This window comes from Ambystoma mexicanum, chromosome 4p (genome assembly GCF_040938575.1).
Source record: "Ambystoma mexicanum isolate Mex_15411 chromosome 4p, UKY_AmexF1_1, whole genome shotgun sequence".
Lineage (NCBI taxonomy): Eukaryota > Metazoa > Chordata > Amphibia > Caudata > Ambystomatidae > Ambystoma > Ambystoma mexicanum.
This window is the reverse complement of record NC_090927.1, coordinates 809,418,154-809,442,612: the sequence shown is the minus strand read 5'-3', so window position 1 is coordinate 809,442,612 and position 24,459 is coordinate 809,418,154. Positions and strand designations below refer to the sequence as shown.

Here is a 24,459-nt window from a genome sequence, read left to right as displayed (position 1 = left end):
ACAATCTGAGGGACCTCGACGCGTGAGGGATTGTGGGTACAACGCACGTCACTATAGGGATAGTGTTACAGACACGCCTTGTCGACGTCCCCTTTTCGACTACGAAAAACAAAATGCAATACTCTGCAGTGACCACTGGATGTCGGACTATGCACAGCATGTGATTCTAAGCAGATTAACAAACATCAGAAAAATTGTTTCCCACCAATATCAATTACTTTTATTCGAGCTCCACAAGAGCCTTTCAAGTGAATGCTTGTTAAGTGGACTAGTTTCTCCATATCTTTTGCTCTCCAATTAGGATTTATCCTGATCATAAAGGCAACAGTCTTTTTATGAGCATTTCTCTTAATTAGGTTGTTCTTTCTTCAATCCTTAAAACCGTGACAGAAAGAGGAGGGGATGTGAATGCTATAGATCCATTGTAAACCATATTACATGGTATTGACACAAAACATGCATCTTGCGAGTCTTCCCCACCAATAGCAATAGTAGAGGTAATAGCAGTTACCCTTCCAGATGTGAAAGTAAAATTGCCAGCAGTAGTTCTAGTACTGCCAGTGCCACTACTGGCAGTTCAACAACTGCAGTAAGTAGAGTAGAAATGATAATACCAGCACTGTTACTACTAGTAGTCTCAATAGTAGAATGGTTAGGAATAATGAACAACTACTGGAAGTACTACCGCACTACTCCTCATTCTTCTGTTGGCATGATGGCTACAGGTGGGCAGAAACACAAAATGTGCAAACCATGTCCTGGAAAGAAAACAAGCTTTTCATTGCATCTCTGCTGCTATAATGGATATGCAGACTGCACTTCATTGGACGAGACTTCCTGCTTTACGGATTAAAGGCAGTGCACAAAATGGAGATCAACGCAAGCTAGAAAAGAGCTTACAACCATGCTAAAAATAGAAGAAAATGTAACGTTTGGTTGGAAAGTCGTCAGAATATACAACATTAATGAGGAACATTATTTAATAAAAAGTTGTCACCCTAATAAAAGGCCGGGAAATAAAATCTTGGATATACTTAGATCTCAGAGTTTTCATAAGGTGGCGACTTAAAATTAGATTCTTAAGTTGTTTATATAATTGTAAAATGTGCTACTATGATCTATCCTCAATCACCTTCAAAATAAACTGCATAACAAACCCTGTTAAGAGTCATCTACTGTTTTTTTTCCCCACTGGGATCAATTTCAAAAAGGGTTCATAGATGGTTTTAAAAATCTAAATAAAATTGAGAATATAAATGTGTCATTTAATAGTTTACACTTACAGACTGCTGGTGGCAGCAAATGATTTACAATAATAAATATATACAAAAATGTATCTACAAATAAAGAGTACTGTTATACATGAGTAGTGACCTGGTGAAACAGACCAATCACAGACAATGCACAAAGATTTAGTTTGTGGAAAGGACAATCCATTGATAGAAATATTTTGAGATTTAAATATTTACAAAACTCAAACAATGATTCTGTCCCTCAAGTCCCATAGGGATAAAAGAAATACAACTTCACATGACTAAGGTCATGATTCTTTTGCCAGGTTGAATCACTCCAACAAAATTAAAAAGCCTCAATTACTAGCATGCTTGACGGCTTCCTAATCAAAATCAAAGATGTATGTAATGTCTTTTAGTTAGTTATACTAACATTTTCCCCAATGCAACAGCAACCGTGTTCACTTATTACATCATCCTCAAAATGCGCAACTACTTTTTTAAGAACCACAGATGGCTTCATTTTTTGAAGCTGTTTGAAAGCCAGCTCAGTGCAACCTTTTAGAGTCTCATCTAAAACAAACTGTACATTTCTGATACACTGGATTTGGCAAGGATTGGCAAACTGTATAAGGTTTTCACAATAAACAATTGGACATGTGTGGCTGTCTATGAAAGAAGTAATTTCACAATTAGTCTCTTCTCTAGAAGCCTCATAAAAGCCAGTCTTCCCGCTACCAGCGACCTGCTTGCAACAAGCCACCTCCCCTCTTGCAGTCAACACAAAGTCAGCAGCCTCCTCCCCACTGGAAGCCTCCTCCTCACTGGAAGCTTCCTCCCCATTGGAAGGCTTTTCGTTAGCATTTTTCAAATCCATATCAGTCTTGATTTCTGTGGTGTTGTGGTGCCGCTTGGTCTTTTGCTTCACAGCAGACTCTTCTAGGAATTTGAGGAATGACACTTCAAAACCCATAGGTTTAAACGAACTTAAGTCAATTGATGGAGGGGGCTCAACAGCAGGCTCAACAGTAATTGCCTCTTTCCCACTATTTACACCACTCATCACATTTTCCAATTTCGCTTCTGATGTTTCAATTTTGCGCTTTTTAGTTAGTGAAACTTTCTTTTGCCTATGCACTCGCTTCAAAATATTGTTTGATACTTTCCTTACTGGATCAATAATAACTCCTGCTTTCTTGTTTATACTTGATTTTCTTGCTTCATCCTCAACAGCATCATTGTCATCATTCAATAGTTTTGTATTAAGCAACTCTGCAAGTTCATCTACTTCATCCTTTTCAGGTTCACTCAGTTGTGATGCTGAAGCAATAGATTCATCACTGCTCTCTGAAGATGCATCGGATTCCTTGATTTGACGTCTTTTACCACAGTAGCCTTCCTCATCAGAAGATGCTGGCTTAACACGAGACATCTGTTTCTTTTTACAGACTATGAGAGCAGCTCTGTTCTTCAAAGCAAAGGGCATGGTGATCTTGTGGCATTGGTAATGTCTAATTATGCTGCGCTCTGAAGCAACAATGGACGTGCATCCTCTTAGCATGCATGGATACTGTTTATGCTGGGCATCAGAACACTCCACCAAGGCATCAGATTTAGTTTTCAGAAACAAAAACTTTTTCCCATATTGCAGAGGAGACATCGGTGTATTTTTGTTGACCTTTGATATTTTGCTCTCTGAAGGAAGGCTTTTCATTCTCATTTGTTCATTATCTGATGCGTCATACTTTAGTTCTCGTGGCTTATACCTCATTGACATATCCTCATTGGCTTTGTTTGAATGATTTTCTTCATCATCTTGTAGGTTTCTTCTGGGTCTCATTAAGTAAGCCTTGTGTCGTTCATTATGCTTATGATAAATATGTCTAAAAAGATTTGATCTTGTTGCATAAATACGATCACAGCCTTCACAGTCACACTTATATATGCCATCTTCTCTACATTGTTTTACCTTAATTCCATGGTGTACCTCCAGGTGAGTAAGGTAACTAGAACACATCGTGAATGAAGATACACACTTAGGCTGGTCACACTTAAATTTTCCTATATTTGTGCCCAACATAACCTGTTCAATTTCTTCAGGGATCATCTCATGGAGCTTCATATAATGCTGAATTAGACTAGCAACCTCTTTAAAAATTCTAGAACAATCATACTCCTGACATCTAAATTCGTTCCCAACTTTGGCACTCTCAGATTCATCATGATCTTTATAGGTTTCACTTTCTTCTTCTAAATGTGAACCAAATGTGGGAAGGTCTGAACTGTGCACTGCTTGATAATGAAGAATTAAGTTCTGCTGTATTGTAAAAGCAGCAAAGCAATCTTGATGGACACAGCGGTATGGTCTGTAAGGATTATATTTTGCAGGCAGTGTTCCATCACTGTCCAGTCCTTTCTGGTTCTTTTCCTCTTTTTCTTTCAGTTGTTGCCTAATTTGTAATGCATTTAATTCTTGAACTTTCTTGCGCAAAGCTACTTTTTTTCGTTTTTCTTGCATGAGAGACGAAAGTGTGGGAAGATTTTCTTCTTTGCCAATTTCAACTCCTAATCTGCATTCTTGTTCAATGGAAATGTGTTTGTGCGGGTTCATAACAGCTTCATTCTTCATTGCAGGTTCAATAAAGCGAGAAGGAGTTTCAATGTTATTTTCTAAATCTATTGTTACATGCCTTCTTTTTGATTCATCTCCCCGTGGAGGTGTAATCAGACCTTCATTTAAAGATACCTCAAAGGGCCTTTTAATTCTCAATTTTTCCATTTCCTCAGAGGAAAAGTGGTGAACAGAATGGCAGTGAGCTCGCAGGTTTGAGTTTCGTGTAAATGTTTTGGTGCAATCAGGAATCACACATCTGAAAGGTGAAAACTTCAACTGGTTCTTCTTTAAATCAGTCAAAATGTCATCAGTGTACTTATGGTATCTTCTATAGTGCTTAAAAAGTGCATCTTTTGTCATTGCACGATAATGACAAGTTTGCTCACGGCACACAAATGGTTTTGCTATTTTGTCAAGGTCAGTTTCTGGAACTTGAGCAGAACTTTTGCTTGCTAAAAAAGATTTAGCACTGAGAGGCGAACAGATATCAGATGGAGGGGATGTAGATGTTGAATCAGATTCAAAACCATTTATTGATAAATCATTTTCTAGTTTCAGTCTTTGCAACTGTTCTAAAATGTTCACAATATTCTCATCCTCCATTTGTGTCATTTCAGGAGCAGAGGAGCTATTAGTGAAGCCCCCTTCAGCTGTGTCACCTGGGAGATCATTGTGAGGACTCAAAGTTTTTGGAACCCCATTTTCTGACGAAAGGTCTGCTGCACAGTTTACTAAACAGTTCTGTTGCTCTGTATTAGGGATAATATTCGGAATGTTGCTGGTCAATTCCAATTTATCCATGGTAACATTATTTAGATTTGTATTAATCTTTGAAACATCTACAGTACCTTCTACATCTTTACTCCAATTCTCTTTTACTTCTTTAAAACTTTGCAGTTGTAATGCTGGGGCCTGTGGATTTTGTTGGAAATCATTTATGCCGACACTGCACATTTGATTATCCGCACCATTTAATTTATCACTCATGGATTTGAATAAATGAGGGTCAGAATTTGAAATGGAATTCTGTTGAAGATGGTATACAGGTTTTTGAATATTTTCTTTAAAATTCTTAGCAATATTCCCCATTGCGGTTAACAAATCACTTGCTGTCAAGTTCTGTGATTGGATGGTCTCTAAGGTAGAAGCAGCCTTTTCCTTTTTTTTAGAACTCTCCCCTTCTTTTGGGTCCATCTGGGATGAAATGGTGCTCAGGGGACCACTTATCACTGAGACGCGACAGCTATTGCTTGGAACACACTGCGGTGCTATAACAGGAATTGAACATACCCCGCTATCAGAATTCTTCAACAAATCTGTAGTAAACATAGGACCACTGTTTTCTTCACTTTTGAAGTTCAGGGTTTTGGCCTTATCCATCATCAACATGTCAGGATGGCATGTAGATTCCAACACTGAAGACATGCTTGCACAAGGTAGGCCCATTGTACTTACTGTAGACGAATTCAGAACACAATTAGGTGACATAAACTGTTGAAGTATTTCATTGCTCTCAAACGTACCCCCAACACCAGCAGCTTCCAAGGCCTGTTTAACAATTTCATTCCTTTCATCGTGAATATTGGCATTTAAATTAGCTGCATTTACTTGATTCATCAAACTCTGTAAGAACACAGAAGACTGACTGTCAACTGCAAGAGTCTGAAGGTATGATGGGTCCTTAAAACAAGGTTCTGGGGTGAAAGTAGACTGTTGCGATGACTGTAAATTGGACGCAAGTATGATACTGGCAAGAAGTGAGGCTTGCCCACTGCTCTCTAGGCGTTCTTCAGAAAGTTCACTATCCTCACCAATGGGTTTACAGATGGCACGTTTAGATAAATGACCCCCAAGAGAGCTTGGGTTGCTAAATACCCTGAAACACCTTCTGCAAATGAACTTGCCATCTCTTATTATCGCAGGGCATTTAGCTCGCGAGGTACGTATCCTTTCTTTTGCATTGGCGCTTTGCCCATGTACCTCTTTTTTGGTTTCAGTCGACAGCTGGGATGATTCATTGAAGTTAAATTGACAACTTGCAGCTCCAGAATACTCTTGTTTTGGAAAACTCAAGTCTGCAGCTGCCTCATTTTGTGACAAGAGTTCATGATTTCCAGTGTTTACAATGTGTGAAAAGACTGGATTTGGCCCAGTCAATGTCAAGGAAGAAAAGTTGGATATTGAACAATCCTCTGCAGGTAATGGGAGGAAAGGGTCAGAGTTATTTTCAAATTTTAAAGGTAAGGCAGCTTTAGCTAAATCTTCTAAATGTGTACTTAAAAATGCCCCTGCATTTCTATGAGACCGGGCAGCTTGATTCATTTCCAATGATGGTATCATAGGATTGACCAGGTTTTCTAAGTGGCTTGGAAAAACTGGAGTTTGGATAGATTGCAAATCACTGGAAAAACTATTAATATTATTGGTTTTATTTGGGGATGAAACTGCACTACTAGGACCACCTGCTTTTGGTGACAAGTTAAGAAGTAATTTAGCATTATTTGCAGAGTTTCGAGATCTTTGCCTTTTTCTTCTTTTGCGTTCCTGCGTAAATGCTGGATATTGAGCAGGGTGTGCTGCCTTCATGTGCTTGCCGATGCTTTGTATAGAATTGTAGACTCTAGTGCACCCCTCAATTAAACAAGTAAATTTCTGTAGTGGGAGCTGTTTCAATACAGATGATGTTAAAGGGTTGGTAAGGCTGGATTGTGCAGAGACGAATAGGCTGCCATTTGAAGTCTTTGATAATAGGTTAGCTGCTGCTTTTACGCGATCTTCAAATTCAGGAAAAACAAAGCTACTTTCATACAAGGCTTCGTTGTCAGGACCCAAGTGTACCACAGTGCCCATTTGTCTTTCAACAGATTGCACGGCTAAATCTAACTTACTTGTGCCACAGTGCACAGATGCATTTAGGTCTTGCTGGGACTGATTGAATAGATCAATCTCTTTACTTTCATGGAAAATTGGGAGACTTGAATCATTGCAAGCATCTTTAACAGCAGTATATATTTGGGAGAGTAGTGTGTTTCCAGTGTCTATCATATTGACTGCTGCTGCTAACTTACCCTGTGTCAAGATGATATCACAGATGCCTTGGCTGAGGGGAGACTTCTTAATGTGACTGGAAGCAACTGCTGCTTCACCCTTTTCCAACTTCTCTACTGAGGATTGGCCCAACATCAGTTCAGACACAGCTGTCTGCTGTGCCACAACGTTACCTAATCCTGATGGAGAATTACAACTTTTTTCAGGATCTTTGGAAGATACCAATGCTTGCCCACAAGTACCTAATGCTGTATGTTGTATGTGGGAAATGCAAGCTTGCGCTGGTTCGAGACCCTCAATTTTGATGGGCTTAGTTTCATCCGTGCTGTTAGAAATACAGTTGGGATTGTATGTTAGCTCTGATTTCATACTGACATTTTTTGCACTATTTGTTTCAGTTAATGTCTTATTAAAGATAGCAGATGTGTCCTTTTGGTCTTTTAATGCATTTTCATGTTTTAGTTCATGACTACTCAGATGACTTTCTAGCTGGATCTGAGAATGGTAAACCTTCCCACAACTTTTGTGCATACAGGTAAATGTATGGTAGTGTTTTGCTTCATGCTCGTACAGTGTAGAGGATTCAGAAAATATTCTTCCGCATTTGGGAAACATACATTGTGCTCTGAATTCCAGATGTTCCTTTCTGTGTGCCAGCAACTGAGCATTCGTTTGGAAGCTTGCTCTACATTTTAACTGAATGCACATATAGGGATTACTTCCACAGTGCATCTGCAAGTGGTCATTTAAATGAGCAACACTAACAAAATGTCTTCTGCAGTAATGACAAATCACTTTTTTACTTTGCATTTCAAGAAAGTTTACTGCTTCTTCATTGTCTTTATGTGCTTTTACATGTGCAATCAAGTTTTTATGGTGTTTAAATCCCTTTTTACAGACCAACACTGGACAAGTGAATTCAGGATCCTTTGAAAGTTTCTGAAAAATATCATGCGTTTCATCAGGGTTATTTTGCACACCATTTTCTTCATCTGAGCCATCATTTTCATCAAATACAACAAAGTCCTCTGAATAAATATTACTTTTCTTCAAAGATCGCTGTTCTGGTTTTATTTCAGCATTCTGCTCATCACAATTGATCAACAGATTAGTTTTCCTCAGCCTTCGCAAAGGTTTCATTTCATCAAGTCTCTCCTTGCTGGACTGTTTGACATGGACACTCACATGAGGAACTAGTCTTTCTTTGCTATCAAATTTCTTTGCGCAAATTGGGCAGCTGTATATTCCATCCGTGTGATGCTTTTGTGCATGTCTTATTATTCTGTGACCAAGAAACTCTTTGTCACACAATACACAGTATTGCATGTATGCTTGAAAGTTTCTAAACCTTGTAGATACAAATCCCTTATCCCTCAATTTCTTTACATCTTTCTTCTTCCGTTTGTCATCCTGTGTTTCACGCAGAGCACCTGAAGAGATGTAAGAGTTAGAAATTCCATTCACTGAACTCCCTTTGCTCTCCTCGAAAGAGTCCTCTAACTTTTCATACACTTCACTGTCATTAAGTTCATCTATTGAAGATACAATGGACGCTTCTTCTCCCATTAATGCAAGACACTGACGCTTTAATGTTTTCCAGTCCCAAAATTCTGGATCAAAAGGCCACCGTGTTTTCAACACTAGTAAGAGTTCACAGCGTAGAGAGTTTGGAACAGGAAGACTGTCTTCATCGTATTTCTGATCTGGCTGATTGTACAACATTTCAACAGCATAATACGCATCCACAGTTGGCTCTAGAAGAAATTCACTGAGCTGACAAGCACGCTTGACTTCTAAATCATCTGGCAGCAAACATGAAATGGTCTTGCAGATGGATATTTTCACGTTTGCATTTTCACCAGATTCCAAACGCAATGCTTTTACACACAGCTCAATGCAAGTTGAGAGTCCAGCCCCTTCAGTCTGCAAAAAAACAAAAACAGCTAATTAAGGAAAAGTTAATTTCATAGTTAATCAGACATGGAAAAGCAGTTTCTAGAAACGTGTGCCATCAATTTAAAATGTGTTAATGAGGCCTGCATGTTATGAAACTTCACGTGTACACGTGCGCGCATGCACAAGCACCACCTCTTTAAATAGGACATCAGCAATTACCACTTCTGTTGCATACGTCTTTCCCTATACTACAAAAATGGAGTATGGCATTTGTCTGTGGGAAGGAAGGGTGGGTGTTGGGAATGAGGAAAATAACTAAGAGTAGCCCAATAGTTTGATATTGATCAGAGTTGTTTCTTTGAAAAGAGCCGATTCATCTACTGAATGAATAAGTAGATATACATGGTTTACTGTCAGGTATTCACTGAGGGACAATAGAGAGGGTTAGTCTATCTGAGTTTCTCCTTATTGTGCTTGATATTCTCTTAGCTAGACTGGCACAACAAAGAAGCACTTGCACATATTTATATAAAGGATATATATTTATTATATTTACACCAGAATCACTTTAAATACTTCAGACGTTTACGGTATAACACTTAGGAATACTAGATAAAACACTTCAAAGGGCACTTTCACTTTTGTGTTTGTTCGCGGTTACATTTGTAGCAGTGTTAGAAATTGAAAAGACAAGGTTATCCCATTATCGGTAACTGCGTACTCATGTGGTTTTCAACAGGTCATACGGTAATGCATTTACTCTGTAAACACATACAGAAGAGTCACTTAAAGGAAGGAAAATAAGTGGTTAGTGCAACATGAGCTTAGTTCAAGGTTCTAGACCCTGTTTCATCGTTTCGCAAGTCTATAAAGTCCCAAAACGCAACTCTAGCTAAAAGGTAGTTTGGACAGAGCTTGACGTCTTGACAAACAGCGAATAATGAAGAGTTCCTGCGGATTTCTTCCAGTGTCTAAAGTTATTGAAGCAGCAAGTTAGAAACTAATAAAGGAGACCTTAAACCAGACTCGAGAAGGGGACACAAGCAGCTGCTTGGGAAAGAGGAGGTTGCCCTGGACACCTACGTGCACTCTGGAGCGACTTCTTGGAGTCAGGTGAGCTATACCGTTTTCCCCACAGTACCTTTGGTTTGAAGAAAGTGTGTTGGCTCCTCCGTGATGTTGCAGTTCTGGACCCAACCTCTGCATTCCTTGGTCTGGCGACGAAAGGCAGGACAATGGACGGTGTCTCTCAGCAGCAGTCTCGAGTGAGGACCGGTAGCACATCTTTCAGCAACTTCTTGGTACACTCTGCGGTTATGACATTTTCAGCAGCACCACCAAAGGACACGGATTGCCTAGTCAATCTTCTTCGCTTCCGGCAGTCCCACACTCTGGTGAGGGGGCCTGGGCGAGTTGGATTGGATCTCTTGAGTGTTCTTACGGTTCAGGAAAGATTTGGACGGATTCAGCCTTTCCACAACAATGCACTCAAAATGGGCAGCAGGTTGCCTGGTATTGGGGTTCCGCAGCTCTTAGGACCTCGGACGATGGCTTGTTTCAGAATTAGTCTTGGGGCTGGTTGTTCCCACCAGCCAAAGGGAAGGAGTCCTCTTCAGAGGTCCTCTGTCGTACAGAAAACCCAGGTCGGGACTGCAGTGGTCGCTTCATGGTCTTTCAAAGGGTCTGCAGTCGCCTGGTCGTCTTCTTCGTTTACTTCCGTTTCCTGTGGTCGACTTGCTTTAAACTCTAGAAGCCTCACCTTTTATATAGCTCCAGCTCACACGCCACTGCAATCTCTCCACATTTTCCAGAAAAGGGTGTTTGGCTATCCAATCAGGACAACCAGACCCCCTGTGGAAAGCTGGACCTATTCAGGCACTTTGGCAGACAAAACGGGGTGGGGGGGGGGTGGGGGGTGGGGGGGTGTGAAGGGGGTGGAAGACCCCCTCCCCCACTTCCTGCCTGCCCAGACAGGGATACCCAAGTATCTATCCTGTAGTTACTTGAGGATATAGAAAAGGAATCTTAAAGGAGGACTCTAAGGGTCCTCGGTCCCCAGCAACACTGCCCATAAGGAGCCGAGTGATGCAGTAGTAAACCACAGAAGCCTTTAAGAGCTATGGAGCAGACAGACTCCATAGTACAGGTGGATTACTAAGAATAGAGTTCCAAAAAGACAGACCCCACAAGAATGAATGAGTGGAAAAAGGCTCCACTCATTCAGGATTGAACGAAAAAGGTCAAAAAGTCCAGCAAAAAGTGCTGGGGGTCTCACTAGGAGAGGAGATGAAGCACAATCATGTAAAATCCCCCTAACAATTACATCTTGAATTTTTAACACAAAAAGGTCGTTGACTGGGGTGTTTGTGTAACACTATCCATAACATACATATACAGTTCACTATATGCTCCTTCATGTGTCGAGGTCTTCCGATTGTTTTCTGCCCTGTTTTATGTTTGTTTTGTTTATGTTTGTTTTATTTAAACTGTGCCCTTTGCTCCCTTGCATGGAGGATGGGAGGGCGCTTGTGATTCGGAGCAGATACAAGCCACAGAAGGAGGATTATGGTACAAGTAACATGTGTCTTCTGGAGATATGAATCTGCTTAGATTGCATAACAGGAGTATTTGTAAAGCGCACGTTCAACCTGTGATGCTGGAAATGCATTGGAGGGACAGGGCCTTTGTGTCCTTGTTCTGTAGTCCTTTTTCATTTGTGTTCTGTATTATTTTCTGCCCCGGAGTCCGTACGGGACTCCCGGCAGTGCAGCTTTTCCTGTTTTTGGTTTGGTGTACAGACCCATAGGATACCCTTATGGCACCCATGGATGGGGGTACAACCCTGTGCCCCTAGTGTATGTTTCTGGGCACCTGTGGGTGGTCCACAGAGCAGGGTATGGGCTGGTGGCAGCTCCATTCTGAATTTGACAGGTGCTCCGAGTATCCTCCATTTTGGGATACCCAGGCCTTGCCATTGGAATCAGTTGATTCCTGATAGAAAACAAGATGGCCCCTGTGGCCTCTTGCCTGTTACCATGTTTTCCCAAAGTCCTGGGAAGCCCTGACTGTCCCTTCCCCCTGACTGGCTGTTGGGTGGAAGTTCCATATATGGTGTTGCTGTGAAGTCCTGGCCAGACTGGCTGGAGCCTTTCCAGTGACTGTATGTTGTGGGTACACCCTGTGGGTGTGACCTGGGTGAATGGAGTGGGTGCCAATATGCACTTCTTGTGGTGGCTGTCTGGTTTCTGGTATGAGAGACAAAGACTGAGACAGCCCTGCCCGAAACTGAACTGAATGCAGTGTGTAGTGTTGAATGGCGGGGTACTTGTCCCAATCCACATTCCTTGTTGTGAGTGTCTGAGGGGGAGGAGGATGGCCTGAATCTACTGTTGGCCTGATTGGCTGACTGACTGCATGAATGCCCTTCTGAATGATTGGCTGCTGAGTGTGACCCAGCAGTGTGGATGAGAGGCAGAATAGTATATCTGGGGACCTCTCACCACTGGAAATTGTTCAGAGGCTGTGTCTACACTTGAAGAGTAAATGGAACTGCTGAACCTGGACGCCCAGCTGGAAGATGACGACTTGCTGTTGCATTTGCTTCGACCTGATCTGAAAGCTGCCGAATTCGTAGAAGACTGATCCAAGAGATGACCTGGTAAGGCGCCCTCTTCCCGTGCTTCGAGGGACCATCGAGCCCGCTAACCTTTGCCAAAGCTCCCTGGAAGTCAGACCCTCGAAAGGCTGCCGACCGGAGACGAGGACCGCCGAGGAGAATGAAGTGAAGCGCCATGACTTTGCCGCTGTCGAAGTCCACTGCTGTCGCCCAGGGTTTGGCGTATCGGCGTAAACGCGGGAGGCCCGCCGTAACCGCTGGAGGCCCGTCGAAGCCGTGTTGCCCCAGAAGAGGTGACCGCTTGACGCCGTGCCGCCGACGACCGGAGCCGCCCGCTCCTTTGCCTAAGACAGTTGAATCGAAGGACTCCCTTGTCTGCACCGACGACTGATTTATCCTGCCTGGAGAAAGTCGAGGACGCTGACGCGCCGAGGAGAATCCGCCGGTTCCCGCCACCTGAAGACCACAAAGACTTCGACAACTCGATGTCCTTGCTGTGCCACAGTTCTTCTGAAACTCTTTGCGGTCCAGAACTATCAAACGGCGAGGTGCCCCGCACACCTCATCCTCGCAAGACGTCGCCGACGAGCACCGCCTGGATCGACGCTGTGGTCTCGGCACCCTCGAACTTCTCATCGACGGCAAGTTCACCTTCGACGCCTCTCGACGATCCGTGGCTCCTGCTTTAAAGGGAGTCACTAAAGAAGGATCCCTCAACGCTTCTTCGAAGAACTCTGCTCCACCAGGTACATTGGGGGCGGGAGGGGTAAAAACATTATAGGAGAGAATAAGACTATTGATCAATATATGGACTGGGCTTGTGCTATATCTTTATTTTACAGGTTGCCCAGGTGGGGGGATCTCCACACAGAACTGTGCTTAACGGTAGAGGGCAGTACTTGCCTATTGTTTCAACCATCTTGCTTTCCTTCCTATCTCTATTGTTGGTTTCCTTGTTATTGATCTGTGTGACATTCTAACAGTATAGTTGCTGCACTTTAATGAGATTTGATAATATTGGTGGTACCACTTTAGAAGAACAAGTTACTTCTTACGTGGTAACGTTCTTTCGATGGGATGTTCCTCCGACATATTCCTTATCTTTGATAGATCATCTCCAGCTTGCTGGCCTCGGAAAACTTTTTCAGTAGAGGGCGCTGCGCGTCGACGTCCCTCAAGCCGATGTCCCTCGACAGCCTCTGTATCGGCGCCGACGTCATCACGCGTATAAATAGACTTGCGCAGCGTCTGTTGCTCAGTTCCGTTTTGACGTTAACAGTTGTTTTACATTAATTGGTTATTGACCTTGAAGGTGTGTAAGCTGCAACCACAAGGGAAGTATTACTGCGGGGATGGATGGGAGGGGGGATAAGGAATACGTCGGAGGAACATCCCATCGAAAGAACGTTACCAGGTAAGAAGTAACTTGTTCTTCGAAGGGATTGTGTCCTCTAATGTATTCCTTATCTTTGATAGACTCCCATAGCAGTGGTGTGTAATTGGAGGTGGGAGTAAAAACGCCATGTTTCCCTTTAGGAATGAACAGAACGTAATACGGCTTTGCCAAACCTAGTCTCTTGACTAGAGGAGGAATCCAGGTTGTAAAATCTTGTGAATGTATGTGCGGACGACCATGTGGCAGCGGCACATATGTCTCGAACCGGAACCCCTCTTTGGAGGTTCGAAGAGGCTGCGATACCCCTGGTTGAATGAGCCCTAAGATTTTGAGGAGGCTCTTTCCCTGCTAGTTTGTAACATTCCAGAATGGCCAAAATAATCCATCTGGAAATGGTCTGTTTTGTTATCGGTAGTCCCAATTTGTGCCCTGAGTAAACTACGAACAGTTGCGCTGCTTGCCTAATCCTAGCAAGTCTGCTGATGTAAAAGCTTAAAGCCCGCCTTGGGTCCAGCCTATGTAGCCTTTCTTCCTCTTTCCCCGGATGGGGAGGAGGATAGAATGAAGGTAAGGTAATTTTCTGAGTGATGTGGAATTCAGAAACCATCTTTGGGAGGAAATTAGGCTTCACCTGTAGGACAACTTTGTCTTTATGAAAAATTGTATGAGGGGGTTTACAAGATAGAGCTTGTAATTCGCTCACCCTTCTAGCAGATGTTAATGCCACTAACAAGACAGTTTTAAGGGTGAGAAATCTTAGCGAACAAGAGTGGAGTGGTTCGAAAGGAGTACCCATCAAGAAATTTAAGACTAATTTTAAGTCCCATAAAAGGAACCTGGAACGGTCTTGGAGGGTAGACATTAGTTAATCCCTTTAGAAATTGTATTACTAAGGGTAATTTGAAATACGATGGCTCCTCTGCAGTGCGCTTGAAGATAGATAGCGCTGCGAGATAGCCCTTGATAGTGCCAACTTGAAGGTCTGAATTTGCCAAGTAGAGTAGCGAGGATAACACTGTTGGTGTACCACATGAAAAGGGGTCGATATTCTCTTCTCTACACCAGCTGCAAAATTTGTTCCAACGGCAAGCAGTATAAAGACTTTGTTACTGGCCTACTGGCCGAAAGCAACACCTCTATGACGTCATCAGGGAGGTCCCAATCCTTGTATTTCCACCTTTCAGAAGCCAGGCGTGAAGGTTGAGGGTTCTGATGTCTGGATGGAGAACCTGACCTCCCTTCTGTGAGAGAAGATTCTCCTTGAGTGTAAGACGAATTGGAGGGCAGATGGACATGTCCAGAAGGTCCGGGTACCACATTCTCCTGGCCCAGTCTGGGGCAATTAGGATCATGGTCCTCCGGAATCTTCTCAACCTCCTGATCATTTGAGGAATGACAGGGACTGGTGGAAACACATACAGGAGTGGAATCTCCCAGTCCACTACGAACGCATCCCCTAGAGCTCCTCTCGGGGGAAATTCCCTTGAACAAAACAGATCGCACTTCCTGTTGGTACTGGTGGCGAACAGATCTACTTGAGGGGTTCCCCAAAGGGCGAAGATCTCCTGAAGGACTTCCTGAGCTAGTTCCCACTCGTGGGAGACTGTGCCCTGGCTGCTCAGAGCGTCCGCGGTCAAGTTCTTCTCTTCGGCTAGGTGAAATGCCGATAGAGAGATTCATTCTTGAATTGCCCAAAACCAGAGCTGCATTGCCTCTCTGCAGAGTGGCAGTGATCCTACGCCTCCTCTTTTGTTGAGGTAGTGCATGGCCACTGTGTTGTCCGTCATTATCAGGACATTTTTCCCCTGTACAGATGGCAGAAAAGCCTTCAGCGCTAGTCTGATTGCTCTCAGCTCTAACAGGTTGATATGTAGTCTGGACTCTGATGGAGACCAACGACCGCTGATGGTCAATTCGTTGGTATGGGCTCCCCACCCCGTGAGTGAGGCATCTGTGACTACTGTTATCTCCAGCCACGGTTGCCAAAACAGTTCTCCCTTCAAAATGTTTTTCTGGTAGGCCCACCACTGAAGGTCTCGAGCCACCTTGTCCGGAACCTGAAGGAGGTCTGTCATTCTCGCTGAGAATTGCGACCACTGAGTTCTCAGTGCCCACTGAAGAGATCTCATTCTCAGGCGAGCCTCTGGCACAAGGAAGATGCAGGATGCCATGAGGCCTAGCAACCTCAAAAAGTCGCAGGCTGGGAGACGTTGGGCGTTTTGAAACTTGGTGACCATCTGCAGAATATCTTGAGCCCTCACCTCTGGTGGCGAGGCTTTTCTCAGGGAAGTGTCCAGGACCGCTCCAATGAACTGGAGTCTGTGATGGTATCATCTGTGACTTCCTTAAATTGAGGGAGAAGCCCAGTTTGTGAAGGAAGTGGCAGACATAATCTAGCTGAATCTGAGCTTGTTCTGGAGATACAGCTCTGATCAGCCAATCGTCCAGGTAGGGGTAGACGTGAATCCCTTTCCTCCTTAGACTTGCAGCCACTACCGACATTAGCTTGAAGACCCTCGGGACGGAGGTCAGCCCAAATGGCAGAACTCGAAATTGATAATGAGAGCCGCCAATTGCGAATCTCAGTTATTTCCTGTGTTTGAGATGGATTGGCACATGGAAATAAGCATCCTGGAGGTCCAGAGATACCAGCCAGTCCTGGAGCTGGAGGGCCTGAAGGATCTGAGAGAGAGTTACCATCTTGAACTTGTCCTTCCTGAGGAACTTGTTCAATGCTCGTAAGTCCAAGATAGGTCTCAGTCCTCCATCTTTCTTCGGTATGAGAAAGTAGGGGGGAGTAACAGCCCTTGTTCCTCTCCGCTACAGGTACCGGTTCTATGGCACCTTTCTCTAGCAGGTCTACAATTTCCTGCAAGAGGAGCGGATCTGGAACTTTCAGAGAGCTGTTCCCCGGTGGATGACTGAAAGATGCATAGAAAAAGCAGGCAGAAACCTTGGGCAACTGTCTCCAATGCCCAAGCATCTGTCGTAATAGCCTGCCATTCCGTCAGATGTTGAGTTAACCTGCCCCCTACTGGTGTCTTGTGAGGAGAGTCCTCAGAGCGGTTTGGATGCGGCTGATGCAGATGCCGTGGGTAAAGAGGCACCTGCTGCGGCTTTTGTATTTTTAACCCGTCCACCTCGGGTGAATTTTTTCTGACCCCTTTGAACCGGCTGTCCTCTGCCTCTTCCGAATGCAGAATAGAAGCGAAAGGACTTACCTCTCCAAGAGGTTCCTGAGGGGCGATATGGTGTCTGACGGATTGCAGCTCCCAGGGATTTTGCTGCTGCCTTTGATGTTTGAAGCTTTTCTAAACTGTCATCCGCCTTCTTACCAAACAAGGAAGAGCCGTCAAAGGGCATATTCAAGAGTCTGCTTTGCACATCTGGAGCAAAACCAGACTTCCGCAACCAAGCAAATCTCCTGGTTGTTCTACTTGCCGCCATGGCCCTGCTGATGCTGTCAGCAGAATCGATGCCAGTTTGAAGGGATTCACACATTGCGTCTTTACCGTCCTTAATGATGTTTAGAAACGCTTCCCTTTCTTCTCCCTCCGGGAGGCAGTCAGCCGCTGATGAAGCACACTCCCAAAGTGTGTGGCTGAACCTTGCGAGCGTACAAGTAGCATTGATGGATTTCAACGCCATGCTACATGCAGAAAAGACTTGTTTGGCCATAGAGTCATATCTCTTGTCATCCCTGTCCTGTGGAACAGTAGGGTAAGCAGATTTACTACCTGATGAAGTTGCTGCCTGCACAACCAGACTCTCCGGAGTTGGGTGTCTGGATAAATATTCAGGGTCAGCAGTAGACACCCTATACTTGGCTGATAATTTTTTGTTAACCGCCGGGATAATCTCAGGGGTTTCCCAGTTTGCCAATATTTTCCTTTGTAATGCCGCATGAAATGGCACCACAGGATCCTCCTGTGGACCTTTAACCAAAATGTCTCTGAGGTCGTCTTGCTGAAAAGCAGGTGAGGGTGTAGACCACCCCATAAACTCTATTATCCTTGCCATCAAGGTTCTATAAGGGGGTTTCGGCATGTTCCCCTAGGTCTGGTTTGGCAAATTGGGGAAGTGTCCAACCCACTTGCTTCATGTAAGGATTATTGGAGGTCCTTAAACCTACTTTTCTCTGAGGTAAATTCCTCTGGTACAGGAGTTGCAGATCCCTGCAACTCAAAAGGTCTCTCCTGATCCGAATTCTCCCCTTCTTCATAAATAGATGCTAAGGCTCTGGAATGATCAGATCTTGGAAATGGTATAAATCCCATTTCCAGAGCAGAAGGGGCCAAATTCGTCATAATTGGCTGAGAAAACGTTGACGCGGACGTTAAAGGCTTTGAAGCCATCGAAAAAGGCATCGAGAAAGTTGGTAGAGGCCTCGAGGAACTCAAGAGTATCGGAATTCTACTCGAGGCTGTCGACGACATTCTCGTGATCGAGGCTCTGGGTATGGCCACTGGCTGTGGGGTGGCCGTGGGTTTGTCCTTTCTCGGCGTCGATGTCGGCGTCAAAGACTGCGTTGAATCGACTGACCTGTGCGTCGAAGAACCCTTCGATAATGGCGTCGAAGACGCAGATCTATGCGTCGAAGGGACTTTCGACGACGCGACTTTGCCTTTACTCGCGGGTTCGTGACGCTCTCGAGTAGCTTCTTTCGCCGGTTGCTGCGACTCGCGGCATTTTGATTTTTCGGGTCTTTCACCCAGGTTATCACCCTCAGCAGTCTTCGAGGGGGTCGAGGCCGCTTTCTTGAAGACGCTAAGCATCTTTTTCCTGAATTCCTCCCACTCAGCCTGAGAGCTATTGTAACGCTCACCTGAATCCCTCGGAGGCGCAGGTCCGGGGCTGGGAGATTTCAGTGTCTTCTAGGGTCACGCGCAGGCCTCTGATAACACCCTGGATGGGCCCTCTCCTCACCGTAATTTTGACCTGGAGGGTGAGGTGTCTGCAAGTAGGAGAACAAAGGGTTAATGTACGTCTGATTGGCCAATCTGACTTTCCCCTTTCTGGCCTCCCCACATTTCTCGTAGGCTGAATGTGCTCACCTTAGATAGGTGAAAGCGGAGCTCTCCATCCTGCGTCTGTGCAGGGGCGCTAATGCCAGTTGCTTCACTGGTTTATAACCCAGCCTCTTGATTGCAGAGGATGGAATCGGGGAGCAAGGCCGTCGTTAACCGCACGAACGGTAAATGCTTGAATATGGAGTCTTATTTATATGTCCCCTTAAATGTCTCTTGCCTTTGCAGGTCCGGTATGCAGATACGGTAAGTGAGAAGAATGCCGGAGCTCGTGGAGGCACGTAAGTAAAAGAATGTTGTTCTAAGTTAAATGCACTTAATGTCTCTTTTCCCTTTTTCAGGTAGCCGTAGCAGCCGGCGTTGGAGATGGACGCCGAGGTACGTGCCGGAATAGAAGACACGTGAGTAGTGATGGCATACTGTGCCCCTAATGATGTCCTTGTTTTTGCAGGTGCGGTTGAACAGCGCTTGGCGGAGATCGAGGCGTAAGTAGCACCGGTAAGAAAAATATCACGGAGGTTCACTAACCAATGTCCTTTGTTTCTGCAGGGTTGTCGGAGTATGAAGAGTGCGGCACGCGGCCTCGGGATGCACCGATGGACGAGGTAAGTGTAGCGCTGGTTTTGCCTTGTCCTAACCTGGTGTCCTTGTTCTCTTTCAGACGCTGCTGAAGACTGGTTTTCCGTGAGGTAAGATAAAGAATTCTTGTTCACAGATGCTGAAGCTGAAGATTCTCTGGAGCTGACACGGTGAGCGTCCTCCTGCTAGTGCAGAATAACGCGAAGCACGTTGCACTGATCGGGTGTGGTTTAAATAAGCCACTGGAGTGCTTAGTTGTCTCCTTCCACAGCCTTGCCCAGGCAAGAAAGAAGTTCCAGCTCTCAGGATAGTTCCAGTATCCAGTCCCAGGGAGGGGTGCTGGCCACACCCAGAAGGTAAAGTAGTTCCAGCCAGGAATGGATGAGGATCTCATCCTACAGGTAAGTGAGCAGCATGGTCTGCAGCAGGTAGGTCCACCCAAGCACCATTCCTCCCAATATGAGCCCGGCGCTTCCTGTGCCGACTGGGTTCCCTTATGAGCTTGGCGCCACTGGCGCCAGGACAAGGTCCAAAAGGCCCCTGTGGGGACCGGCTGGTGCCTGCAATGGAAGTTGTGACCCTGCTTCCCAGGATGTTGGGCTGGATCTGACTCCTTGGAGGCAGCGGTCATGACAGCACCCCCCCTCAAGGCCCCTCCCAAGCTTGTCTTCTCTGGAGGCTTTGGCTTATTGGGAAAAGTTTGATGAAACTTCCTGACTAGACGAGTTGCATGGACATATTCTGAAGGCTCCCAAGATCTCTCCTGGGGGCCAAATCCCTTCCAATCAATCAGGTAGTATAGTTTCGATTTGGAAATTTTGGAATCCAAGATGTTTCGAATTTCAAATTCGAGTTCTCCATCAACCTGGATTGGCTCTGGAGGTTTAGTCAAACGGGTTCCGGGTTGCATAGGTTTTAGGAGAGAAACATGGAAAACGGGATGCATCTTCATCCGAGTAGGTAACTCCAATTTCACAGCCACCGGATTTATCACAGCCGTGATCGTGTAGGGTCCTAAATACCTTGGGTTGAAGGTGCGTGGTCCTTTTAGGGATAAAAGTTTAGTGGACAGCCAGACTTGATCTCCTACTTGATATTGAGGGGCCTCTTTTCGATGTCGATCCGCTCCTCTCTTATACATTTCCTTGGCTCGTTGAAGGTGGGCTGTGGCTTCCTTAAATGCTTGAGTTATTGTCGCATGCAGATGGTCTACAGCGGGTGTTCCGAGAGCTTGAGGTGGATCCAAATTAGAGGTTCGAGGATGAATTCCATACAGCAGAAAAAAAGGGGTTTTTCCAGTTCCTGAATGGATCGAATTGTTGTAGGCGTATTCAGCAATCCAAAGGACATCCTTCCAAGTGCCCTCCGATTGTTGCAACATGCAGCGTAGATATTGTTCCAGAGTTTGATTAGTCCTCTCAGTCTGCCTGTCAGTTTGGGGGTGATGGCTGGTGGAAAGTCGTACATCAATTTGCGCTAAACGACAACAATTTCGCCAAAAATGGGAAATAAATTGGCTCCCTCGATCTGAGATTAACACTGAAGGGAATCCGTGCAACCGGACGATGTTTTCAAGGAATTCTCGGGCCAAAACGGGAGCTGTGGGTAAACCTTTCAGTGGAATAAAATGGGCCATTTTTGAAAAAAGGTCCACGATTACTAGAATTGTGTTGTATCCGGAGCAGGGGGGTAAATCCGTGATAAAATCCATTGAGAGAGTATGCCACGGGCAAGGTGGAATGTCTATTGGGTGTAGCAGACCTGCTGGTCTTTCCTTCTGACTGGTTTGTGCGCAGATGCCGCAAGAAGCCACAAAATCTTTAATATCTTTCCTCCAAGATGGCCACCAAAAATGTCTTTTGATTTTCTCTAAGGTTTTGGCAATTCCAGGATGTCCTTCTATTAGTGAATCATGGTAGCAGGTGATAACCTGCTTCTGTAAGTCAACACATGGCAAATATAGTCTTCCTTGGAAATACAATAGATTCTGATCTATCGTAAAATCTTTTCCTTTCAGTTGCCAAGTCAATGAATCTTCAGGAGTTATTAGTTGACTGACTTTCGCTTCGATATCTTCAAGGGATAGCGTGTTGATTACTCCCAGTATCTTTTGTTCGGGGATTATTGGTACCGGCTCTAGATTAGCTGTGTGTTCGTCTACCCCTATTCGAGAAAGGGCATCTGCTTTTCCGTTCTTATTGCCTGGTCGATACGTGATCACAAAATCAAATTCCGTGAAGAATAATGCCCAGCGGAGTTGTCTCAAAGATTGGGCCTTGGCTGACTTCAGATACTGGAGGTTACGATGGTCAGTGATTACGGTGACAGTGTGCTGGGCTCCCAGGAGATAATGCCGCCAGGCCTTAAAGGCGGACTTAATTGCTAGAAGTTCTTTGTCCGTAATTGTATAGTTGATTTCGGGGGCCGAAAATTTGCGGGACCAAAATGCCACAGGGTGTAATTGGTGTGTTTCGGGATCTCTTTGTGATAGCACAGCCCCCATTGCGAGGCTGGATGCGTCTGTCTCGACGATATAAGGAAGTTCTGGACGAGGATGCTTCAAGACTGGAGCGGCGATAAATTTGGCTTTCAATTCTTGGAAGGCTTGTTCGGCCTCTGGAGTCCACTCGAATTTTTTATTCTTTTTCAGGAGGGCCGTGATGGGTTGAACTACTCGAGAGAATTCTGGAATGAATCTCCGGTAAAAATTAGCGAAGCCCAACATGCTCTGTACTCCTTTCACGGATGTCGGGGACGGCCATTTGGTGATAGCGTCCACCTTTCGTGAGTCCATGTGAACTCCATTGGGTGACAAGATGAACCCCAAGAATTCGACTTCCTTTACATGAAAAGTACACTTCTCCAATTTAGCAAACAAGCGGTGCTGACGAAGTCTCTGTAGAACCGCTGTGACATGTCTTCGGTGTTCAGCTTCTGAGGATGAGTATACCAGGATGTCATCGATATAAACAATTACGCACACATCAATAAGTTCTCGGAAAACGTCATTCATAAAGAACTGGAAGGCGGCCGGTGCGTTGCATAGTCCAAAGGGCATTACTTGATACTCAAACAATCCGAATTTAGTGCGAAAGGCCGTCTTCCATTCGTCACCCTCCTTAATGCGTACCAAGTGGTAAGCTCCTCTGAGATCTAGCTTTGTGTATATGCAGGCACCTTTAACTTGGTCCAATAATTCGGGAATCAGAGGCAAAGGATATCTGTTTTTGACTGTAATCTGGTTCAAGGCGCGGTAGTCGATACATGTTCTCAGGTCACCTTTTTTCGGAACGAAGAACAAAGCTGAAGAAACTGGAGATTTCGAGGGACGAATAAATCCGTTAGCCAGATACTGGTCCAAGTATTGCCTGAGATGGAGATTTTCTGGCTCAGTGAGAGCATATATTCTACTGCACGGAGGAGTAGATCCAGGTATTAGGTCTATCTGGCAGTCGTATGACCGATGCGGGGGCAAAGTGTTGGCCTGATCTTTCTGGAAGACGTCGCGGAACTCTTGGTATTCTGGAGGCAATTGGGGACTCTCGGAAGCGATGGCTGCTAGCCTGATATCGGGTCGAGGATAGCAAGTTGGGGCGCATTCTGGAAACCGGATGATCTTGGCTCGCCAGTCTGAGGATTGTGCTTTTCCAACCAAGGAATTCCCAGGATTACTTGAAACTGCGGGGCCTTGATTACATCAAACACGATCTTCTCCCGATGTCCATCTTGGCATAGCAACGACACTTCCATGGTGGTGTGAGAAACCGGTCCGGAAGCTATTTCTGTACCATCCACTGTAGTGATTACGTCTTTAACCATCTTAGAACATAGAGGAAGATTCATCCTGGTTGCCATATCTTGATCTACATAGTTACCGATCGCTCCGCTATCAATGTATGCTTTAATAGCATGCATGCGATCTGGCCGATCTGGACTTATGAGGACCATAGGCATTACCAAATGCGAGGTCAAGGAACTGGTTTTAACGCTCGGCAAGCGGACCTCTACACTTGTCGGGCGAGGTCGTTTCCCGATTCTAGTTGTTCAGCATTCTTATCGGAAGCTCCTACAGCCTTCTTGACTGGTTTCACTGGACAATCACGAAGGAAATGTCCGGAATTCCCACAGTAGAGGCACAGCTGTAATTGTCTTCTCCTTTCCCGCTTCTTTTGGGTTAATGGTCCTTTAACAACCCCTATCTGCATGGGCTCCACGGAATCCTTTCCTTTAGCGGAGCTCTGGGGTCTTGAAAATATTTGGGTTTCTAATCTGGAACGATCGGTCTTCCTGTTCTGTAGCCGGTGATCTAATTGGACTACTAGGTCGATATAATCGGAACAATCTTGCGGAGGATTCACCACCTGTGCTAAGACATCTTTAAGTTCTCCACGCAGCCCTCTGTAGAAAAGTGTGATTCTCTTTTCCTCAGGCCACCTAGTCTCAACCACCAGTCTGTTAAAAGATGCTATGTATGCCAGGAGATCCTGATTCCCTTGTCTTAGTGATAGGAGTTCATTGTCCAAGGCCTGCCCCTGTGAGTGTCTTGCGAACAACTTTTCCATACTGGTCTGGAAATCTTGAAAGTTATGGAGGATCGGATCATCCTGTGTCACAAGAGGAATGGACCAATCTGCAGCACTACCGCTGAGATAGGAAAGTACGAACGCTACTTTGGTTTAGTCTGTTGGGAAAGCGGCGGGTCTACACAGAAAGTGCAAGCGGCATTGATTAAGGAATACTGCAAACCGTTTTGGATCACCAGAAAAACGTTCGGGCGGGGCCAAAGGCACATTCCCTGGCAGATTAATTTGCACCGGATTATTTGAGGTTGTAGGAGTGTAGCTCCCTCCCGAGTCAGGCAGAGACGTCTGTCCCGCTTGTGTTTGTAACAACTGTCTGGCCAGATCATCCGTTCGCTCTTTGGAAACGATCAACTCCCTTCGTAAAGCATTTGTCTCTTGGCGGGATGCCTGTACTTCAGCTCTCAGTGCCCCAAGCAATTGGGCCAATTGATCTGTGTCCGAGGTATCCATTGCGCCTGGGTGGGAAAT

The 24,459-nt window shown here is 45.0% G+C and overlaps 1 protein-coding gene across 1 annotated transcript in view; it reads right to left on the bottom strand.

Annotated features, from left to right (window-relative positions):
- Positions 1-1,244: 1,244 nt before the first annotated feature.
- The window catches only part of ZNF292 (zinc finger protein 292), a 1,156,963-nt gene continuing 1,133,748 nt past the window's right edge, over positions 1,245-24,459 (bottom strand). Inside the window, exon 8 of the mRNA XM_069606362.1 lies at positions 1,245-8,817. Within this exon, the coding sequence (XP_069462463.1) occupies positions 1,648-8,817 (7,170 nt within the window). The 3' untranslated portion in view covers positions 1,245-1,647. The remainder of the gene's footprint in view (positions 8,818-24,459) is intronic.